Source organism: Nannobrachium achirus, assembly GCF_963921795.1.
Source record: "Nannobrachium achirus genome assembly, chromosome: 4".
NCBI classification, from domain to species: Eukaryota; Metazoa; Chordata; class Actinopteri; order Myctophiformes; family Myctophidae; genus Nannobrachium; species Nannobrachium achirus.
In genome coordinates this window covers 24,020,676-24,044,093 of record NC_137813.1, presented here as the reverse complement: position 1 = coordinate 24,044,093, position 23,418 = coordinate 24,020,676, and the positions used below count along the sequence as shown (strand labels likewise).

The window sequence follows — 23,418 nt, the reverse complement described above, 5'->3', positions numbered from 1 at the left end:
TCAGTATGTACAGTATATACAAGGAAGGGGCAGGGAGGGTAGGGTTGAAATGACCAAGAACTCAACTCAAGTCTCAGCATTGTTTTAGAAAAATTAAAATAACGAGCAGGGTTAAAGAAAATAAATGAATAGCTTGTCTCAACCTTCAAGCATAGCCCGGGGTTTCAACTCTCTCAAGTCTGTTACTTTATCCATTCAATACAAGGTCCTTCTTTGCTTTATCCCGGTCTTCCCAGATTTCTAGAACTACGTGACCCAGAATGCAACTGGAAATGGAAAACAAGGAACAGGAAGTAAACGTAAACACCAAGGTCGGCGTCGACGTGAGAGCTGCGCCAAATCACGCTAATTTAAAAATAAACCCTTGTGTATCGTTAACTAGGTGGTAAACATTAACTGGAAACTTACCGCTTGCGCTTAAAACTTATCACAGACGAAGACAGGTGACGGGAGTCACGCCTGGTTGGGACGTAACGACTGTGCGGTGTCGCCGGTGTGACGTTTAATGTGATTCACATGTATAATAGCCATATTAGCCACGGTTAGCTAAGCTAGCATTATTTTAAAGCCGGTTCATGTATTCTGAGTTAAACCCCATTTAGCTCATTAAATAAAACGACAACAGATGACACTGGTCGCCCCCAATCTACTAGGAAACTAAAGTGTCATAAGGAATCTGGACGCCCTATGGCCGCATGAGGAGTGCGGTTACCTAGGGGACGGGTGACGCTTAATCTGATTTGAATGCTTGCAGCAGAGATTCAGCATGGCAAGTCAAGTCATACTTTATTAAATTGATAGGCATTTTTTTTTATCATGATCAGTTTAATTGGCGTTATTATTATTATTATTATTATACTAAAGGATAATTCAGTTAAAACCTGTTCGTTTTATCTGTTTGCTGTAGTTTATTCGCTTTAACTGATGGTTGCATGTTGGTAGATAATATCCTCAATATTATTTTCCTCTTCACATTTGCAGGCTTCCAAGCAGAACAGCAAGCCCTTCAAAAGTGAGTCAATTGAATCTTATAACCTTCATTACCACTTGTTTATATGATGCATAGTGTTGTAGTTGTCTGTCATTATTAAATGTTTCGATGAATTGAATAATAAGGACCCCAATGGAAAGAAGCCATAGTGGTTTCACAGGAAGATAATGTGACCACAGCGCAGAACATAAGACCATGTGTCCCCCCCCCCTTCTCCCCTAGGTTCAGAAGATGACATTTTATTTGATGACCTGATTATGGGTAAGTAAACACAATTCTACCATTTCAGTTATCGTCTTAATGACTATGGCTTAAAGAAATATATCTTGTTTGTCAGTGTAGTCATAGATTACTATAAGCCGATTTCTTTCATTCATTCATCAGAATCGAGGGATAATCCAAACCGTAGAGGACCAATAAACCAGTAAGTAAAAGAAAGAAAATTAAGTACCACCATAGCGTGCAACCAATTGCTAAATACTGTCCCAGTCTGACTTACTTCATCTGTTCTCTAGGTCATCTGACAACTTTTTCAGTGAATTAGCTGAGGAAGCAGCAAGGGATGCTGGCGATTTTGAGGTAACACTGCAATGTTCTTTCTGCAAAAGAAAGAGTGGACTTAAGAGCTGTATCTTAGGGATGCAACTATTGATTATGTGGTGATAATAATAATAATTGAATAATCGAATATACTTTGTGCTACAAAAGTGTTGTGGGCAAATCTACAAGCTCTTAATGCATCAATATGATAATTAATTATGCATTTTTTTAAATGTTTTGCTTTGTAAAAAAAACTAAATACATTATCAATTATATTGATTAGTTTGAAAGTTAGCTGTTGCACTGCTTTTTTGCTGTTCATGTCCAATTCAATGAAAAACAGGACTTCAATAAGACATCTGCTGTACATGTTATGCATAATATAATTTTTCTACTTCATTCGACATTCGCACATTTTCATATTTTCATGCCAGGACTCTGATGTCTCTGAGGCAGATCCAAACGACATACTGAAGAACCTGAAGGTAATCATGAAACAAAACTGAACATTTGGTGACTTTTAATTGCCTTAGTGCTCTTAGTGCCTACACAACATGTTCACCAACAACCATTGAAGTGTTGCGGTTTGTCTTTTTGCAGGACCTGGATGAGATGGATGCTGATTTGTTTGGTCCAAAGAAAAATCCCAGTTCAGCCCCTGCAAAGACAAAGTCCTTGGGTAACAGTGGACCTAAAGTTGATCTGCCCAAATTGGACGGTAAGTTAAAACCCAGAGGAACAAGTTTCACTCTGCAATGCGCTCCTACAGTATCCCTAGATGTGATGATGTTAATAGCGTAAAGTGAGTACTGAGCGGCATTGTGCATCTACTCTTTAACCACTTAGACCCTGCATAATTAGTTGAGTAGCTCCTTATTACACCAAATCTCTACACCGAAAATAGACGATCTACATCGCAGCACAATGCATTGTGAGCTCATAGAGCGTCTAATTTTGCAGAATGTTCGTTCCTGCCTCCAGAATAGGGATGTACGTGTTCATGTGGTAAACTATGATCCATTTATCCATTTAAGGCAACCCCTCATCTCAGAGTTGCTTGAGCTTTGTTTTTCTCCACACAATGTGCTCCTAAATGTCTGTCCTTACAAAGATCAAAAGGATCGAGGAAGGGTCATGATTAAACCATAATGCTTTTGCAGTTATTAAATACTTTGTTGTGTTCTGGATATAGAGCTGACTGCCAAGGTTTTCTCCATTAAAGAGCTTGACTAACTGATTTATTTCCCCATTTACATGGTTTCTGACAACAAAGCAAACAATATGGAACAAATTATCAACTGGCATTTAAACAATAAAGAGAACATTTGAAACGATTATATTATTGCAAAGTACGTCACAATATGCAAAATATAATCAACATATAGCAAACAAAGCAGTACATACAGAAAACCAAGGCTTATGTTGGTCATGAATGCATGGCTGCCTGGGATGGAGGAGTGAATACTGTGGACTGAATGCTTTTTTAAGGAGACACCTGGACTGACATTGGTCAATGTGTCAAGTGGTGATAACAGACACCTATCTGTCAGTAGTGGCGTTTCCATAAAGCCTCTTTTTGCACATTAAGGCTTTTGCGCATAAATCTTTTAATGGAAACACTTCAACATTCGAATAATCTTTCATTATTCGCAAAAACATGTATGCGCTTGGAGGAGGTGGATTTTGAGGCTTTATAGAAAAAACTAAATGCGCAAAAGGGAAATGGAAACACTAAGCGAATAGGTTTTAATTAAAATGAATCGAACTCGCATGATATCGATTTGGCTGAAGGGAGCTACTAACTCGTTGGCGCTGTGTTCCCAACTACTGTACCTTGCATCAGCTGTTTATTTTACGGCGCTGTTGTGTGCAAGCCTCGTCCGTCACATCACCCAAGTAGATCCTGGCTAACACCTCGTCGTCACACCGTGTTGCGTACCAAAAGTGGCCAATCTACAAGCTCACAGCACCTCGCATCCACAACACGTTGTGAGCTTGCAGATCGGCCACCCTCCAGACGCAGAAACTTGCAGGATGAGACCATGAGAAGTCACGTCTCAGATTCGGTCTGAAAAAATCAGCCCAATCCCAGGTCTGTGCACTGTGTGCAGGCCCGCGGGAAGTCATTTACAGCATGTCTCCCAAGAATCGCAATTCATCGGTGGACGGAAACAGGCTAAAATCGATTTTTCGCTTCCTATTTTCGAATAAGCCTTATGGAAACGCAACTATTGACAATGATGAATGAACTGTCTATCAGAGGTTACCACTAGACGGCAAAGAGAACATTCTCAACAGCTGTGTTGTGTGGAGTTGTTCAATATTCTGTTCTCAGTTCAAACTGAGCTGTTTTTCCCTTCTCCACCCAGATAAAACCACCTCGAAAGAGAACAAGCTGAGTTCTGTGGCCACATCACCTGCTCGTGGCTACAAAAAGTTCACCTTTAACGGTGAGTGAAAATGGGGTGTAATAAGCAATTAAACTCTCAACAGAAAATTTGTCAAACTCAATTTTAGCAATCAAAGTATTTGTTTAGTGCTGTAAACATTTCTAATATGTGTTGTTTACACCTACACCAAAATGTGAATGTTTGTCTTTGTTCCATATTATATATATATATATATATATATATATATATATATTTTTTTTTTTTTGCTGGGTAAACATTAAGACATTTCAAGATGTCTATTTACTTGGTATTAACTTCCTTACATTGAGAGATAGACCATCGAATATATACTGTATGTTTTACCAGAATAATAATATTCCCGCAAAACGCATGTAAATATCAGTTTTAAATAAACACATACACTTATTTACTTATTTAAAAGTAAGAAATAAAGTAAAATGGTCACAATTAAATAGTAAAATGATCTGCGCTGTGAACGCAGGCAAAAAGATTATCACTCAAACGTACCTCATTTCCTCTACACAGAACTAGACGACCCCTTGGCTGACTTACTTGCTGACCTACCAGATGAAACCAAGACTGAACCTAAAATCAGAATGCAGAAGACTCCACCTGAGAAATCCATATTATCTCCTTCGTTATCCCCTACCATAAAGAATGAGGAAATAGGTGGGTCCTGTATATTTGGTGTATTTCAAGAGGAACCATTTTCTGTGCAAAAATGTAGCCTCTGACTTAACATAATATGGAATTTAAGCAAGGACGGCTACAGCAGTCCACTTCAGTAACCGGAAATGGATCAGTGCTCGATAGATAAACCTGCTTGTCGTCGCAGCCCATCCTACTCCGGCAGAAACTACCTTTCCACGTAGTGTCTACAACGTCACGAACAGGTGCTGCATAGACGCGTCACCATGTGAAGCAAAGAGTTCAGTAAAAGTGGTGGGAACCCATCACGGCGGCTGTAGAAGCTGTAGCGGAACCGTCCTGAAAACCCCCCTGGCTTAATTTCCTTACTGTCTGCTTTGTAGCTCCTCCGGCGAACACGCCAAAGAAACGAGAGGAGCTTACGTTTGACGACGACGCCGATGACTTAATGAGTCAACTAGGGTTTGACCACACAAAAGACGAGCCCAAAGAGGAGGAGACCGCACCTAGGCCCACCCGGGAAAGGTAACATTGTCACATTAAACCATCGTTAGACAGCCACCGGGAACAATATACTGTACATAAGAGAGAAAATAAATCCTCATGTAATGTCTGTCTTTAGTGGTGAGCGTGTGCAGAGAGCTCGCACCAGGCTGGATGAGATTTTGGAGCGTGGGACGTCGCCTCGTCACCTGGACCGGTCGCCCACAGTGGAAAGAAAAGACCTGCCTCAGCCTCTGGAGAAGCAGCAACAGGAGAGAACCTCCAATACTAAAGCTAATGGAAAACCTATTACAGAGCCATTTCTAGAAGACGACCTCACATTTGGTTCCTATCAGCCCACATTGGTATCCACTCCAGGGGAGGGACGTCGCTCACGCAGGCAGTCTGTCAGGTAGGTTGTGAAGTCAAGCTTCAGAACGTATATTTTATATATACATACCGTACACTCATCGGCCACTTCATTAGGTATGACTGTCCAACTGCACATTAACGTACATTTCTACTCTGCCAATTACATTGCAGCAACTCACATTTAGGCATGCACACATGTTCAAGATGACCTGCTGCAGTGAGTGCTTGATGGCAGATATTTAAGAAGAGCACATCTTGCCTCGTTTTATTATATAACAAGTGAACAGTGTATGTGTGTTTTGAGTGAAAAGTTCACAACCTGTAATGATTTTCTCAGGTTCTCCACAGAAGATGTTAGTGTTTCTGCTCCAGAGAAGAACCCCAAACCTTCCACCCCTGCGTCGGCCACAAACCCTACCCCTGCCCAGCCACGCTCTGCAGCTGACTGGCTGAGTCTCAAAGCGAGCGACGATGACGACTTTAAATATCCAGAGGAAGACTTCAAAGAGCCCAAGAGCGTTGTAGAGTTGCCAAAAGCTCCTTCCTCCCCTGTCGGAGAACGGGGAATTTCTGTGTCTGATAGCTGCACCACGCCAACAGTGAAAATGGCAGTAGAAACCGCTGCTGAACCCAACAATGCCTCCAAACCCAGCCAGCCGGAGGTTCCCATGGGTCAGAAGACAGACGGCCAAGAGGTTGAAGATGACTGGCTAACAAGAGCACGCATGAGCAGGAAGAAGGCTGTAGTGGCCTCAAACTCAGAGGTGCGACAGCCAAAGCAGGAAGAATCCCCAAGCCTCGGTGAAGAGGTAGAAATGACGGGTCTTTCCATCAGTAAATAGTCAAAATGAGAGAGCGTCCAGTCTATGTGTTCAATGCTTGACTTATTTCTTCTTTCCACCAAAGTTGCTGCAGTCGTCATCCCTTGGGGGTGCTGTGGACAGAGGCTACCTGCAGAGACGAAAGGAGAAGGAGCAGCAATCTGGAGATTTGCAGGCTCGCATCATCCAGCAGGAGGGACAGGTATGTACATGGAGATGACCGCGACAGCAAAAATGTTACAATGAATGTCCATTATTCATAACAATCTCAATAATTTTCAGAACTAAGTTTCACAGCGAAAATAACGTATTAGCAAACTAGCAATATATTCTGAATCATCTTCCATAAAACCAGTCTCAGATTGTGATTTCTTCACCTGGTTTGCAGTATGTAGAGCAGCAGTAACAATATTACATTTACAACTCCTTTCATGTCAGATTTTATTTTGCTTTTATCCATGATCTTGTCTCTATTGGCAATATTAGTCACACATCTGCCTAATAATGTGCAATGTGTGTATAATATAAAGTCATCTTGTACTGATTTCCTCGACTAAAACTATGATGAAAAATGTTTTCACTGACAGGATAAAAACCAAGCTACGATGACTAAAACTAAGACTAAATATATTGACAATTTTGTCAACAAATAAAAACTATTTGGAGGGACTAGTGGAGAAGTGATCCAGTAGAACTAAAAAGACAAGTCATTTTATGTTTGGTTGTGCTGGGTGTGCTGAAAATAGCGCAACACTACCGAGTGGACCTCTTTTTTTTGTCCCTCTGACTAGAAGTAAATGGTATGTACTTTTGTATCAGATGCTAGCCTGAGCCTCACCAGGGACATCATGCATCTGTTGTTCATCTTGTCCAGGTGAGGGCGCTGCAGCTTGAGCGAGACCAGAGCCAGATGCTGCTGGAGAGCGTTCAGCAGCGACACAAGCAGGACACACAACTCATGGAGAATGCACATAAGTATGAGTTCACTGCTAGAGTCTGTTTAGGACTCAACCACCTAAGCCCTGTTCAAAATGTTATAAAAAATAGCCAATCTATAAGCTCACAACGAGTTGCATTACTACGCGTTGTGAGCCTGTTTAAATAGCATGCGCCTTGTTTTCAACAATAAAATAATTTATCGAAGGGGGCTCAGGGGTAGAGTGGCCTGTAGAGTGCCTGGAATGGGAACCGCAAGGTTCCCAGTTCGATCCCGGGCTCCCCCAGAGTTAAGTGTCAAAGTGACCTTGAGCAAGACTCTGAACCCCTAATTGCTCCCGATGTGCAGTTTGGTGCCATGCATGGTTTCCTCCGCCATTGGCGTATGGGTGAATGCAATGCACAATCTATGTAAAAGATTTGGATAAAAAGTGCTATATAAATGTACCATTTACCATTTTACAGTGTATACATCAGTCTTTAGTGACTTCATACTTACTCGTTGATTGTAGTCAAACCACAGTCTTTGTGTGTTTCTATTCCTGTGTGTGTTCGCACACATGCAGAAAAACCCACTTGTGTACTTTATGAACATTCTTAACATATATATTATGCATATGTCCCCCCCCCCCCCTGCATGCACACAAGCTCGAAGCATAAATATTCCTCTGCATTTCAAGGGCTCGTATAAAGCTGCTGGAGGAGAAGGCCGCCCAGCGGGAGGCGCGGGCGCACCAGGAGTGCGAGGACCTAATGGAGCGCCTGGCCATGGTCACACAGATAGCCGAGCAGGAGCGCTCGGAGCTGCAGGCTCAGCACCAGCGCAGACTGGCCCAGGCCCAGCAGGACAGAGACCGGGAGGTGGAGAGACTCAGGGACCTGCAGAGGTAGCCTCGCAACAGCCAGACTCTCCCAGGGGAGAGTCTGGGAGTCCTCCGTAGACAATGCATTACGCAATGACGTAGTTACTCACTTTGACTGACAGGTCCAGTCAGTAGTCATCAGCGCATCAAAACATCGTCGGGAGAACATCAAATACGTCTTTTCCAGACAGAAATTCCAAAGGTGCAAACTGTTGTTCGTTTTTAAGTTATGAGATGCCGTTGATTTCAGATAAAACTTCGCTTAATGCAGCTTTTATTTGCGTTTTGTGAACTCGCATCGGACATGGGGTCCGCCATGTTTGTTGTCAAAATGCGAGAGCTGTAGCAGCCGCTCGACCAATCAGGAGCGGTGTGAGGCGGGTTCGCTTGAAATGCAGCCTTTTGATTGGAAATTAGAAAATAATTGCTAATAAAGAGGCTCAATGGGAGGGACACCAGACCGAGAAAGGAAGCACATTGGTGATGACGTAGCTCGGGATGGCTTGCGAGGCTACTGCAGAGGTGCATTGTGGATCTGTTTTATTTACATACACTCTTCTTTTAGGGCTGCAACCAGGCCTGGAATTTCGTCATTTTAGGGGCTAGGCCACTTTGCCTTTGGTGTTGTCCATTCTTTAGGGCACAAAGGCCAAATGCCAGGGCAGGAAGGCCATCAAATAAACCAAGATTTTAGTCCATTGAAATAATTAATTGAATTTAAGGGTTAAGGATGATTTTAAATGTATGTAGACTATCTGCTGTGAAATAAATACATTTGTATTTACAATCTGATCTATGCTCAGCCCTGCACAAGATACTGGATTGGTTTAAAAATGGGGACTCAACAAAAGAGACTGGTGTCTTGTCTACATGACAAGAAAGAGACACTGACTGGTGTCTATAGTACATATTGACAAGACAGAGACAATAGGAGAGGAGAAAGTAGTACAGTCAACTGCTGGGTCAGCTGGGTCATGTATGCTGTGACTTAGAAATCCTACATTATTTATGGACTCTAGTCTAAGAGTCTGTAGCGGAGTTGAAACTCTCAAAAGATCAGCAAACCTTGACTCAGATACAATGTTAAAACATTTATTTACAGCGCTGTAACAATCACACACACAGAACTATGTCCTACCCCAAGACACAGACAAGACAGACTGACTCCCTCTTCCTGGCTGCCCGCTTATAATTGGCTAAAACATTTGATATCCTCTACTAAGCTGTGTGAGTCATAAAACAAATGTCCACTATTCTACTGGCACTGGCAGCTGTGTGACCTTCAACCTGTAGCCACTCCCTAAATTCTAACCTTATCTACAACTGGTGTTTACGTCCAAGTTCTCAGCGTTCAAACTATCTAGCAACACAAGGTATATCATTTCACCTCATCAGCTGTCAATAATTTATTTTATTCAGTTAATCTGTGCAATTAATTTAGACCATAATATGACAGCAAAATAATGTAATAAAGTCCAAATTATGTCAAATGCTCATTACAAGTTATCTGAATCCAGATATTTGAAAATTGTTCAATGCTGGGGTGCTTAGTGGCTCAGTTAGTGAACCGACCATATGCTGTCAGGCAGAATCCTTGTATCTCCATATTTCAACTTTTTATGTTGTTTTTCCCCCATAAATGAATGTCCTACTTCCTCAGAATGTCACGCGAAAGTAGCAAAAATAGCCGACGTACAAGCATTTTGTGTGTGAGGTGGGGGGTTATAAATATTTAACCAATAAAAAGTATTAACAAGAGCTTGTGACTAAATAATAGCTACGTTGGATCACTGGTTCTTTTTTCCATTTCCTGAAAAGTGATGGTGGAAATACAAGGTTTCCACCTGACAGACGATATTATGCTCCTTGTGAGTGAGAGGACCCAGGTTTAGAATATGACCTCTCTCTGCCCATAATTTCCTCACGATCTGAAACGAAACATAAAATGCCCAAAAAATAGGCAAATCTTTTTTTCTTAATGTTTACCCAGCAATCTGAAACATAACCTTTCATTTTGTAATATTGAACAAAGGCAAGCATTCACATATTGGTGTAGTTGTAAATGGCAAACATTAGAAATATTTACATGATACGTAATGTCGCTGAACTGTCAATTTGAGTACTAACATTTTATTTGATTCATTTTCTGTCAATGAATGCACCATATAGTAGCTATATTTCAGTTTATTTAATGCTTCATAATCCATTTTATGAAATCGTTGGTGCATTATTAACATCATCAAACCCGGGTCCTCAATACTACACATTTTGTGATCATGGAATGATTTTGTGTTGTATTTGTATTTTACTCCTCGTTTGTCTGACAGGAAGTCCGTCTTGGAGATGAAGAAGGACTATGAAGAGCAGGTTCAGAGACTGAAGATTTTGAAGGATGAGGAGATTGATGCAGTCACCAGTGCAACATCACAGACCAGGTTAGAGGGTTTATTAATTTAAAATATCAATGCGTGGATGGAAACTGGCCAAAGTCAACGTCACCATGATCACACTATGCACACAACAAGGTGTGCACCTAACCATGTATTTGGGTGAATCCTGCTCATGATCTGTGTTGCAAGTTTCTGTTCAAGTCAACCTCAACTCAACGAGCTGCTAATGCATTACTACTCCTATTACACTGCATAATGTAATTTCATTTCATTCCAAATAAGATTACAGACTAGCCAGTTATATTTCTCCTTTTAAAACATTTGCCTGGCTTATATCAATTTCATATTGGGTTATATTATTGTTTTTATTTCTAAATTAGCTGTGTATTACATTGTTTTTATAATTGTTTGCTTGTCACAGTTCATTTAAAGTAATTATTAATATATAATAGAGATTCTATTGTGACTGCAATTATATTGAGATTGTGAGATTTCTGTAACATTGCTACGTACTATATTCACTTTGGCATCAGGTCTCTGGCGGTGGTGATTGAGCAGATGGAGCAGTTCTCCCAGCGATTGGGACACATATCTTCTCGAGTGGAGAGCACTCACGAGCACACTGCCCAAGGCCTGGAGCAGGGTGCACGGCAGAGGGACGAGCAACTTCGAGGTACGCACGTACGCACACACACAGAAAGTTGTAATGGACAGTGGACATACACGATAGGATCACGTTTAAAACGTGTTCTCGGTTGTGTCTAAAATGCTACAACGTGTTGGTGTATAGTATCAATAAAGTTCTTCTTCTATCTTGTTCTTGTTGTCTATTTAGATGCTACAAGTATGTTATTTACTGTAAGATGTATGTTGGCTTGGCTACTTCTTATTATGTGTTTTATTTAAACCGACGATAGATTTAATGTCTACCTGCTACCGTAGTTAGTTAACCTTTCAGCACTTGTTCTGCAGTCTGTAAGCAGTTAGCCACACCATCAATCTGGGAACTCATCTTTTCTCCTTTGCTCTGAATCTGTCTTGAGAGATTAGCACACTATTTACTCTACCACTTACTGGTTCGTGTTGTTCATGAGAGAGTCTGCTAAATGCTTAAATGAACATTGCGCGAGATGAATTCCAGGCCTCAGTTATCTCAATGTTTAACTACTTTACTGCATCTCCCTCCTTTTTGGCCTCCTGGTATGCACACTTAAAACCCCATCCAAATGTTCTAGATAGAAAACTGCAGCATGTCTGGTCTTCAACTTCCCATCATTTTCACATTACCCCCCTTTTTCGTTCCCTTCATTGGCTTCCAGCTGTTGCCCACAAACAGTACAAAACATGTAGTGTTTGCTTCTGGCTGTCTGTGCAGCTGGTGCTGTTTAGATTGCTGCTCACCCTCCACCGTTAGGATCTGTTATAAATGGTAAATGTATATAGCGCCTTTATCCAAGGCACTTTACATAGATCGTGCATTACATTTACCCATTCGTGCATATACATTTACCCATTCATACACAGATGGCGAAAGAAACCATGCAAGGCACCAACCTGCTCATCAGGAGCAATTAGGGTCCAGTTTATCCTGAATGAAATTCTAAGCTGTATATTACGTGCTGTCGTCTCGATGTGTGTTTTCAGTAATGCAGGATCGCCTAGACCAGCAGCAAAGGGCCATGGTGGAGGAGAGAGCCCGCCTCAAGGAGCTCATCGCCAGGATGGACACTCAACTGGCCGAGCAGCAGAGGCAACTGGAAAAGGTCAGGATCTGAGCAGAAGATAATGGCCTGGAAAAAAGTCTCTGTAATCCTTTTGTGGTAGAAGGCAGTAAGGCACTATACTGGGTCCGGATGCTGCTTCGACCACATATTGCAGTGTTCCAATCAGAAAAGAAGAGTGCAGTCTCAGGCTCCGTTGCAGATTCTCACACGAAGCTCTAGATTGGGTAGATGTAACTGAGAAGCCTGATTTGCTTACTTATATGGTCATCAAACCATGCGGTGACCACTTTACCATGAACATGGTAAAGGCTTCTTTTTAAAGATGGATGCTATATTCTGATCTATCAGAACCACAATAAGCCTGCTGTCATTATTGTTGACACACACTGTAGCTTACATCATTGTTTTTCAGGAACGCTGGAGGGTCACAGCAGAGCAGGCCAAGGCGGAGTCTGCACTTAGAGGCCTAGAAGAGGAGAAGCGTTCCATGACTTCACACATAACCATGGAACGGGAGGAACTGGAACGAGCAAAGGTTAACTTCTTAAGCCTTGCTGGCAAAAGGGGAGTGGGACTGAGTTACTACTAGGGCCCAAGGTGGAGGGGCCTTAATTATTTTATAATTTTAGGTATTGAAAAATAGCAGATATACAAGCTCACAGCGTGGAGCGGCACTCGGTGCCGCGCTGCGAGCTTGTAGATCTGCTATTTTTGAAAAGTCGTGAAAATATGTGCAAATCTTTGAATATATGTATTTTTTTTGCGAACATTTGTTACTCAAATTCTGCTTCTGGGGGGGTCCCTGGAACAAAATATTTTGAGATGGGGTTCCGTGGCATATCATTTTGGGGGTCCTTCACATGAAAAAGTTTGAGCACCACTGACAGAAACATAGGTTTTTAAAATAACCTTCAAAGACTTGCAGATTTACAAGCTTGCAGCGTGGCACTCGGTGCGCTGTGTCGGTGCGCTGTGTATTTTTCAATAGTTAAAGCACAAAATAATGCGTTCCCAGTCTAAATGGGAAGTGAATCCTTATAACCAGGGCCCCGAATTTTGTGCGAAACCCCTGGCTATCCGTTTGCATTCCTCACTATTGATATAATGTCACTTCCATTGGTCAGAGTGCATTGCTGGAGGAGCAGCAGTCAGTGATGCAGCACTGCGCCGAGGAGAGGAGGAAGCTGGCCACCGAGTGGAGTCACTTCCACGCCCAGGAGAAGCAGAGGCTGGAGAGAGTGGAGCGGGAGGCCAGCCGCGCCATGGAGAGAGACTCCCACAGAGAGGGCAACATCATCAGCTTGGCACAGGTAAAGGTGGGCGATATGGTGATAAATATCGTTGAAACGATACAATGTCTCCACGATATTCCTATTCGGCGATGTTGTATATATCGTGATACAATGAGGGAGCCTTATAAAACATCCTGTTTGAATTGTAAATATAGAGATTCATTGCAGAATGCATTTAAACCTATATTTTGGTCTAAATCAGTAGTTCTCAAATTTTAAAATGTCAAGGTCTCCCCTTAGCTCTGACAGTATACAAATGAGACCGTTTCATTTGTATACTGTCAGAGTTACATACTTGTAAGGGTCAATTTAGACCTCCCAAAAGGAACCCAGAGTCCCTGGACCCCACTGAGGACCACTGGTCTAAATTGTCTGTTACTCCTTTTTCTTTTAGTTTTTTTTTTTACCATGTAGGTGGTTTTACTGTTGTTAAGTAACTTGAATAATAACCATAAAAACCAACATGAAAAAGAATTGTGAAGATTGTGTATCATCATGATACAGCTTGGAAGAATATCTTGATATTGTATTTTTCTAGGCACAGGTCTGTTTCACTGCAGAAATGCCGGCTAGAGATGAGATGAGCTTGTGTGGTTTCTGGTGTGCCATACTTGTAGCTCATGTTTGTTCATCCAATTATTTGAAGGGCATCATGTTGCCAGATAGATTTCAAGGAAAATTTAAAGGATTCTTCAGTACACATTAGGGGTTTCAAGACTACTGATTTTTACTAGTTATGTTTTTGTAATAATTGTTGAATTGTCGTCTTTTACTGTAATACATAGATTTCTAGAAAACAATGGAAATTAGTTTTAGCTTTTTAATGGGAAATTCAAGTATACTACTACGGAATGTCAGGCTACTGTATGTAGGAAGGACCTAAAGTTTGTAAACATAAAAAGAAAATAAATAGAAATTTATTATGGTTATTCTATACCAAATGTATTCCTATCTTATATTAAAATAGGAGAATGTACAATGGTGACTGTAATCTAATTATCTTATTACCAATGACATAAAAAAACGAAAACGAAAGTAGAAAAGTAGTGGTTTTAGTAGTCGAGTAGCTGACTAGTTGGTGAAAATAACCCTTAGCGTACATGCTTTATGATGCATCCAATTGTCTTTTGTGCAACAGTATAGTGGGGGTAAAAATAATTGATCATCAGCTGAATACAGTCCAGGCACCTAGGCTCCAATGTGCCGGGTAAACATGTCAAACAACTTCAAGTTTGGGTTGATAACTGAGAAACCGGTACCATCATATTGTACTTTATGATTATTTTGTCCCAACCTGAGCCAATTCAGAAGAATGTTTTGCATACCACTGCCTCAAATGCTGCAGTCATTACACCGACCATCACTCTCTTCAGGAACAAGCAGACCTGAGACTTCGTGCCATTGAGCTCAAACAGAAAGAGGAGGCTGCATTGCGGGAGCAAGAGGCCCTGGATAGACAAAGGGAGGAACTGGAGAGCGAGAAAGAGAGATTAAGCGGTACAGCTCTGAGACTCAAGACACGTGCACATGAGGTGGAGGCCTTCAGCAAGGTAAAACCCCAACCCGTAATGAGTTAGGAAATGAACACATGTGTGTATATATACTGTATATAGGAATGTCATTTTCCTGCACTTTTAGATACAGTAGAACAGTGTTATTGCTAAACACATTATTTGTGTTTGTAGCTGGCCGCAGAAAAGTATGAGGAGGGCGAGCAGGCCTTGCAGGAGGCGAGGCGTGTGGAGTCTGAACACCAGGCAAGGCTTAAAAGTATCCACACCCAAATCGAGAGGCTGAGGCAACAGGAGCAGCAACTTCATCAGGTGTCTGTATGCTATATAATTGATGTGGATTTACTACACTGGATCTATTTTGTGTCTCTGCTCTGTAACTTTGTACTAGCATCTTGTGTTTCTTTTTGCAGGAGAGATTAAGGATGACTGAACTCCGGAGGGAAAGGTTGGGACAGACTGTTCCTCTCACCCCACTGCCACAACCAGTCCAACCCTTGTTCACAGGTGAAGGAAATTCATAGCAACTCTGGTTCCAGGGGTCACCAAGTGCATGTTTCCAGACCCCTGAATTGCTATTTGCTATATTTTTTTCAAACTTAAATTATGAAATACCTTTGCGTTTGGATATCAGGAAAGTAGCCTTATGAACTTTTATTTGTATCACCAGACTTCAGCCTAGTGTTGCCAAATCCTCTCCTGACATCTACTATGAATGATCTCCCCACCAACTCCAGCCCTGGATCCCCAGGGTTTCAGGCGAGGCTGGCTCTACTCAGGCACACTGCAGAGAAGGTGAATCCATTTGAGCTGATGAACTTAAGTCCAAAATATAAACATCTTGACTCCATAATACATTTCCTATCGCTGTTTCTTTCTGTAGGACCGTGACTACCTGCAGGACGAACAGTTCTTCTTGGACACGCTTAAGAACACATCTTATAGTTCAGCTTTCCACACAGCGTGACTAAAGGATCTCTACTATAACTTACTTTACATGAAATTAATGTTTAATTGTATACCCATCTCTGTTCAGTAATTTGAATAGATTTTTAAGAGCATTTGTATTATTTAGAGTAGCAAATAATTTAGTCGTTATGCCATAGTTGTTATGCCATTTGAGTTCTCCCCACACACATTTCTGTGTCCAGGAGGACGTAGAGCCTTCGTCCTCCTCCTCCCGCCCAACAGGTGCCGCCAAGCCCGTAGGAGTACGTGCAATGATAAATAATCACCATCCCCGCCCGCCTTACCTCCCCCGAAAACGGGCCAATTGTTTTCTCATACACTTTTGACAAAGCCGGATGTACCACAGTGGATTTGAACCCACAACCTCCATGGTGGTGGGCAGGAACTTAACTACAGCACCTCCCGAGCGCCAGCTATTTTTCTTTTACTTACTCTAAACAGAATGAAGGATTACATGAGTCACAAAGACTGCATTGAATGTTACATTAAACATGTTTAAATGTATCTTCTGCAGGCAGTTTGACATATCATCAAATTGGGTAATAATAGTTATGCATTGCCAGTTTTAAATCTTTTCTTCATAGAAAAGAAAAGTGTTTTCAGATAACGTTCCCTCGGCAGAGTAGAATAGTACTGCTGCAGCAAATAAAATGGACATACAACCAAAATGTACAGGATTTCCAGAACACTGGCTGGCTCCAATTTGTGTCCTGTCCGGGTAGCTCAGTTGGTAGGCCACACGCCTTTGGACCAGCAGGTTGTGTCTTGATCCCAGGAACCAGCTTGACATGTAGAATGATTTGGGTAACTAAGTATTGTGAGCTGATGTTAAGGGTGTTAACCACTGAAAACAATCATGTGACAAATGATGTCCAAAGCAGAACCAGCAACTGGTTCATTTCCTCAAACTGGTACGGATCGGCTGCCGCAAAGAAATCGACCCCAGAAAAGACTTGGCTGCAACTCTCTTATGACATGGACAGGATGTCATGGGGACCTGCACTTGCTTGCTTCAATAATTCTTTGCTCACTTTCAAGGATGCATGGAATCTGTGCAATACAAAGTATTAACTTGCCCAGTATGATTAAACACATTTTGTTACAGTAACAACATGAAAAGGGCTTTGAAACATTCAAGTAATAAAGTGCTTTTATAATATCTGCCTGCTTCATTTCAAATGAAATCTGACATCAATCTATTAGTCAACCGTATGGTAAGCAATGGTGTTCCCCATCCCACATGCATTATTAGTCCCTGCCCTTTACGAAGACTAGTAGTTTTATTTGTATTGCAAATTATAGATTAAACCTAGATGTTGCCCAAATACATAAGGTCTTTAATACTGCAATATAACATTAACAAGAAACACAATGAAACCTGACCACTTTTCGTTTCTGTCTCCTTTTATATGGAAAGCCTCCACTAACGGTCCTGCCTAAATTGAATGCAATCTTGCATTTCGCCAGGAGGTGTCACTGTAGCTTCAAATAATGAACCTATTTTCAAAGTGGTTCATCATTAAAGCTTCATTTGCCCATCACTTGACTTGTTTTATGCTCCACCTCAGCAATCAATCTCTCAGGGGATTTTTAAATGAAATAATCACTTACGTTTTGCATTAATTGCTTCAAACCCAGACTTTCCCTTCAATTCATGAGTATACAGTGGCAAGGAAAAAAATTGTGAAACTGTTTGATGGTGCCGTTGTGCATTATTTTGCGGTACTAAAAAGCATAAGCAGGTATGAGATTTTGATGCCTAGTGAGACATTTCATCCCAAATTCTAGAAGAAATCTTTATGCATACCAACAATCTTTCATCTGTTCAATATTTAGTCTTAGCGAGATCGTGGGAGAAAAATGACATTTGGGAGACTGGAAACCTTGCACATTTACAATAGGGGGACCCAATTTAAAGTTTGGCACAAAAACTTTGCAAACATGAAAGATATCCATGTACATGTTCTGGAGCAGCCCTGACCACCAATAACACTTTTGGAAGGATATGGAGTAAGTCTGTAAAATTATGGGTTATAACTGTACAATGGGCAAATACAATGATAGGTTTTTGAGAATACTTCTGTATATTGCAATAAAAGATAAAACCTTGTTATGGATACTGCCCTTGAGAAACTTAAAGAGGGCAACCACTCAAATGTAGTGGACACTTCAGGTCGAGTACTATGTACCATTGTTTCGGGGTTTGTTTAATTTGTATGGTTTGCTTAATGTCTAACAGACGTGATTCTGATACTGTACTGTGTACAGTGGCTTGAACCCACAACATTGTATAACACAGGGCAAATATTTTAAAGTATCAGAAAATGTACCATGGCAAAACAGGCCAATTTACACTTTCTTTCAATTTTTATTCAGTAAACTCCTTTTAGGGGGGGGGGGAAAACCCCACAATTGATTGAGACTGTACAATTTGCTGTGGCAGGCCACTTTTCAAAATGGAAAAAGACACATTTTCAGATGAATAGAGGGTATGCCCATGGCATGCATAAAGTGAATGGCAGTAGGCGTTCCCGTAACTTTCGGGTATGATTACGATGTCACACGCATACCCTCTATAAAATGATACAAAAAACAAAAATGTGATCAGGTGATTTATTGACAGGCCTACTTGATCACTGGCTGGCAAACCAAATTCACTACAACCATTCAACTTAAAATGCCATCAACTGAATTCTGTTGCATAGTCTACTTGATGCATGCGATTGCCACATCCAGCCATCTGCTCTTCTCATGCTTGCAGTCACACCTGTAGAAGACAATATAATTTTTAGTCCCCAAAAAGAGACCAGGTTGAGTGCTAAATAAGGAAAGTATTTCTCAGATAAGCTTCTCCATCGTCAGTTATCGCATAAGACGGCACTTCCTATGCAGCCATTTCATCACTAAAATCAAAGGTCACATAGCCAGACCGCTCTCCACCTACCGAATCATCTGGTGATCTAAATTCAATGAATGGGCTAAAACTGTATGAAAACAAATCACTGAACCAATGCAGACTTCAGGAATGTTCCTTCATAAGGGACAGCATCTGGATAGTTTTCAAAGTTTGTTTTTGCCAGCATCCAAGCCCATTGATCACATTTTGATTTCCCCAAAATATCGGTAGGAAGAGATCTGATAGTCAAGCTATACTGACTAAATCAAACCGCCATAGTGGTAAATACCTTTGCATAACTCAACTCCTTTAATAGATGTTGCATGGAGTCAACTCTGATGCATTAATGATGCCCACAGCCATCTTGCTCATCACCTGTAGAATATTCAGTTTAGTTTCGGAGATGAAAACAAAAATTTAGATTGAGTGCAAATATGAGGACGGCATTTCTCAGAAAAGCTTCTCCATCGGCAGTTCTCGCATAAGACGGCACTTCCTATGCAGCCATTTCATCATTGAAACTACAGAAAACTGCAGAGCCACTGAGTGGTAAATACCTCTGGACTACTCTGTCCATTTCATGCTGTAGAGTAGGATGGTATGTGTTGACCTGTTAACGACACATTTGATTAGATGGTTCCATACGACCAGGAGACCCCAGATATCAGGCTGTAGAAAAGCCATCAGTTCAGTGAGGTTATCAACACACATTGTTCTTCAGCACAGATACCATGATTCATTTTTATGTCATCATTGACTTTTCATGAATCAAATACATCCAGAGATCCAGCAGTTAATCTTCACCTCCGGCCGTAAGCAGAGTCCATCCACTCAGCACTGCACATCTACTTCATGGTGGGAAGATCTGTAGAATATTCTAAAGTTCTTGTCCGTTTCATTCTAGAGTGTAGGAAAGGAATTGTTGACCTGTTGACGACATTCATTCGATTAGATGGTTCCACACAACCAAAAGACACCAGATATCAGGCTGTAGAAAAGCCATCAGTTCAGCGGGGGGTATCCACATTGTTCTTAAGACTGGTATAAAGACTTCATCATTGACTTTTAATGCATCAGATACATCCAGAGATTATGATCATCTTTACCTTCATCAGTAAGCGTCCACTGCCTGTGGTCTTCAGCATCCTGTTAAGACAACACTTCATTAAATAATAGCTCATTTTACAATGCAGATTCAGGATCTAGTCAAACCAAAGTCATCAGGTACCTTTATCTTCCACACAAATTCTTCAGACAGGGATAACAAACTCATCATCGACTTCCTATGCAGCCATTTAAATATTGAAACAAAACTGAAGAGCCATTTAGTGGTAAATAGTTACCTCCGAATAACTCCTCCTGTCCATCTCATGCTTTAGAGTAGGATGGAAGTGTTGACCTGTTAACGACACATTTGATTAGATGGTCCCACACAACCAGAAAACACCAGATATCAGGCTGTAGCAAAGCCATCAGTTCAGCGGGGGGTATCGACATTGTTCTTCAGGGAATTGATAAAGACTTCATCATTGACTTTTCATGCATCAGATACATCACGAGATTCAACACTTAATCTTTACCTCCATCCGTAAGCAGAGTCCATCCACTCCCCTCAGCACGACACATCTACTTCAAGATGGAAAGAGCTGTAGAATATTCAGAAGTTTCATTCCGGTGAGTAGGACGGGAATTGTTGACCTGTTAAAGACACATTCGATTAGATGGTCCCACACAACAGGAAGACACCAGATATCAGGCTGTAGCAAAGCCATCAGTTCAGCGGGGGGTATCGACATTGTTCTTAAGACAGGTATTAAGACTTCATCATTGACTTTTCATGCATCAGATAAATCCTCAACAAGTTCCCTTTATTCAAGTTTCACAACTTTCTTTGTATTAGTTCAGATTTTGACAAAGCTGTAGGAATACTTGCCATTAATAGTGGTTGCAAAGGTATTAAATGATTAGCAGTGTTCTGTGGTCAGAGTTGGTCAGTTTCTGATGAATGTGAAGTAGTTCCAGTGGGGCAGGGGCCACTCATTAAAGATTGATTAATCCACAAAACTAGCAATTCTATTGTTGACCCTTTTCTATAATATAACAATGGTTTCGTTCTGCAAGGCACCTTGTTTGGGGCATACGCTGCAGTGGTGTAGTGGTACTGGACACCAAAAATAGTAAAATGTGACAGGGGTCAAATTTGAACGAAACTAGCACTATGTGGTAGAAAATGGGTCAACATTTCAAATTAAGTTAGTTTTGTATATTTATTTTTAATGAGTGGTCCCCGGGACCCGCCAAAACACCACAACTACAACAGAAACTGACCACGGGAGTCTGGCAATCAAATACCTTTGCAACCACTATTAATGGCAAGTATTTCCTACAGCTTTATGTAAAATAAATCTGACCTAACACTTTAAAAAACTGAGACATACCTTCTTATTTGTCACTTTAGAGACGATTCTTTAGTCTTCAGTACATCCACTCTTCAGCATCCTGTTAAGAGTAAGACAACACTTCATTAAATAATAGCTCATTTTACAATGCAGATTCAAGATCTAGTAACTCAAGTCATCAGGTACCTTTATCTTCCACACAAATTCTTCAGACAGGGATAACAAACTCATCATTGACTTCCTATGCAGCCATTTAAATATTGAAACAAAACTGAAGAGCCATTGAATGGTAAATACCTTCGAATAACTCCTCCTGTCCATCTCATGCTTTAGAGTAGGATGGGAAGTGTTGACCTGTTAACGACACATTTGATTAGATGGTCCCACACAACCAGAAGACACCAGATATCAGGCTGTAGCAAAGCCATCAGTTCAGCGGGGGGTATCGACATTGTTCTTCAGGGAATTGATAAAAGACTTCATCATTGACTTTTCATGCATCAGATACATCCCGAGATTCAACAGTTAATCTTTACCTCCATCCATCCGTAAGTAGAGTCCATCCAATCCCCTCAGCACAAACACATCTACTTCATGGTGGGAAGAGTTTTGTCCGTTTCATTCCGTAGAGTAGGATGGGAATTGTTGCCCTGTTAATGACATTCAATTAGATGGTCCCACACAACAGGAAGACACCAGATATCAGGCTGTAGCAAAGCCATCAGTTCAGCGGGGGGTATCGACATTGTTCTTCAGGGAATTGATAAAGACTTCATCATTGACTTTTCATGCATCAGATACATGGTCCATACATTTGAGACATACCTTCACATTGGTCGCTTTATAGCTGATTCTTGAGTCTTAGGTACATCCAATCTTCAGTATCCTGTTAGGACCACACTTGATTTGATTAAATTGTTCATTTTGTGATGCAGAATCAGGATTTAGTCACATAAGTCATCAGGTACCAACGTCTTCTACACAAATTCTTCAGACAGGGATAACAAGCTCATCACTGACTTTAAACTAATGAACTAACATTGTTCTTGTAAAACGTAAAAAAAAACTCACCTCCAGCCCATTTCACAACACGTTGATTCGTCCATGAGTCCTCCTCATGTAGGCCTGTAAAACATGTGGAAATGGCACCTTTAAGTTTAACATGCACCCAATGATCAGCTAAGTCACCATGTGGTATCCAAGGTCATTTAGGAATAATGTGATGGGGATGCAGAAAAATGGGGTGGAAACATGGGGGCTTAGACTATTTACAAGTCTCGAGTAGCAGCCGCCTTAAGGTGACTTTTCACTGTTTTCAGACCAATTTTGAAGTAGGCTAGGGGTTTGCACTCATTTAAGGCCTGCAGAAGGGTGTTCCACATGTTGGTGGTGTAGCTGGAGGTTAAAATGGTAAAATCTGAATGTAAACAAGCGTAAATAAGTCCAGGGAAATTAATTTAATCAACTTGCTATGCAACGTTACTTTACGAGACAACTTCGAAACTTTACCATTAACCAAGTGCTGATTCCAAGATAAATAGCCACCACACGTGTTTAGCATTAGCTATAGCATTAGCCCGAGTCATGGTAGTATAAAATATCGTCGCTGGTGTGGCCACACTGTTAGGTCTGTGCTACTACAACTACTCACGTTAATATTCCACTTCTCATAGGAGTGACACGTTGTGCCTTGCATAATGCACTGTGTGTGCTGTGCTGCAGTCATCTTCCTTTCCTACAGACTGGAAGAACACGACGACCCATGCGACGACCCAACCCAAGTCTGACCGGAAATAAAAAGGCTGTCGGTAATCGCGGATGCTTATTTATATACATCAACTCTCGCGTGACTTTGCGGACCAATGATCGAGCACAGGGCGTGGACTTGAAACAATGATTAAGCTTTCTTTTGTTTGATCATTAAACAACTATCATGTTGGGATGTGTCATATGTGTGTGGTATATAGCTTACAGATGCAAAGGTTCATTATTTTAAAATATATATAAAATGGTTTTCTAGGTGCTACTAACAACAAACCTTGTAAGTATTGAGAACAGCTGAGTGTCTAAGGTTATCAAGCTAGATGGGTTTTATTACAAATTGACAATTCGTGAAGGCTACCATGTGTTCATTGTAAATACAATAAAAACGACAACAAATGCATTTCTCCA

General features: G+C 41.1%; 1 protein-coding gene and 1 long non-coding RNA gene across 3 annotated transcripts in view; one reads left to right on the top strand and one right to left on the bottom strand.

Moving 5' to 3' along the window:
- Positions 1 to 16,002, top strand: part of fbf1 (Fas binding factor 1) — a gene marked incomplete at its 5' end in the record, with an annotated part of 34,836 nt that extends 18,834 nt beyond the window's left edge. Inside the window, 21 exons of the mRNA XM_080723164.1 lie at positions 1,507 to 1,570; positions 1,966 to 2,016; positions 2,132 to 2,249; positions 3,901 to 3,981; positions 4,468 to 4,611; positions 4,974 to 5,115; positions 5,213 to 5,485; positions 5,783 to 6,254; positions 6,352 to 6,468; positions 7,141 to 7,241; positions 7,883 to 8,089; positions 10,393 to 10,500; positions 10,989 to 11,128; positions 12,100 to 12,218; positions 12,592 to 12,714; positions 13,304 to 13,489; positions 14,845 to 15,021; positions 15,157 to 15,294; positions 15,396 to 15,489; positions 15,653 to 15,777; positions 15,866 to 16,002. Coding sequence (XP_080579290.1) covers positions 1,507 to 1,570; positions 1,966 to 2,016; positions 2,132 to 2,249; positions 3,901 to 3,981; positions 4,468 to 4,611; positions 4,974 to 5,115; positions 5,213 to 5,485; positions 5,783 to 6,254; positions 6,352 to 6,468; positions 7,141 to 7,241; positions 7,883 to 8,089; positions 10,393 to 10,500; positions 10,989 to 11,128; positions 12,100 to 12,218; positions 12,592 to 12,714; positions 13,304 to 13,489; positions 14,845 to 15,021; positions 15,157 to 15,294; positions 15,396 to 15,489; positions 15,653 to 15,777; positions 15,866 to 15,949 — 3,064 coding nt within the window. The 3' untranslated portion in view covers positions 15,950 to 16,002. The remainder of the gene's footprint in view (positions 1 to 1,506; positions 1,571 to 1,965; positions 2,017 to 2,131; positions 2,250 to 3,900; positions 3,982 to 4,467; positions 4,612 to 4,973; positions 5,116 to 5,212; positions 5,486 to 5,782; positions 6,255 to 6,351; positions 6,469 to 7,140; positions 7,242 to 7,882; positions 8,090 to 10,392; positions 10,501 to 10,988; positions 11,129 to 12,099; positions 12,219 to 12,591; positions 12,715 to 13,303; positions 13,490 to 14,844; positions 15,022 to 15,156; positions 15,295 to 15,395; positions 15,490 to 15,652; positions 15,778 to 15,865) is intronic.
- Positions 16,003 to 18,317: 2,315 nt separating this feature from the next.
- Positions 18,318 to 23,030, bottom strand: LOC308283540. 2 transcript variants are annotated; one of them, XR_013961928.1, is made up of 13 exons: positions 22,898 to 23,030; positions 22,318 to 22,371; positions 22,072 to 22,132; positions 21,783 to 21,896; positions 21,544 to 21,600; positions 21,286 to 21,346; positions 20,428 to 20,545; positions 20,191 to 20,246; positions 19,954 to 19,993; positions 19,652 to 19,774; positions 19,405 to 19,516; positions 19,137 to 19,222; positions 18,318 to 18,718 (listed from the first exon to the last, which is right to left on the bottom strand). It is a non-coding gene; the product is annotated as an uncharacterized lncRNA (long non-coding RNA). The 2 variants fall into 2 exon arrangements; XR_013961929.1 differs by having other exon boundaries at positions 19,405 to 19,457.
- Positions 23,031 to 23,418: the final 388 nt, after the last annotated feature.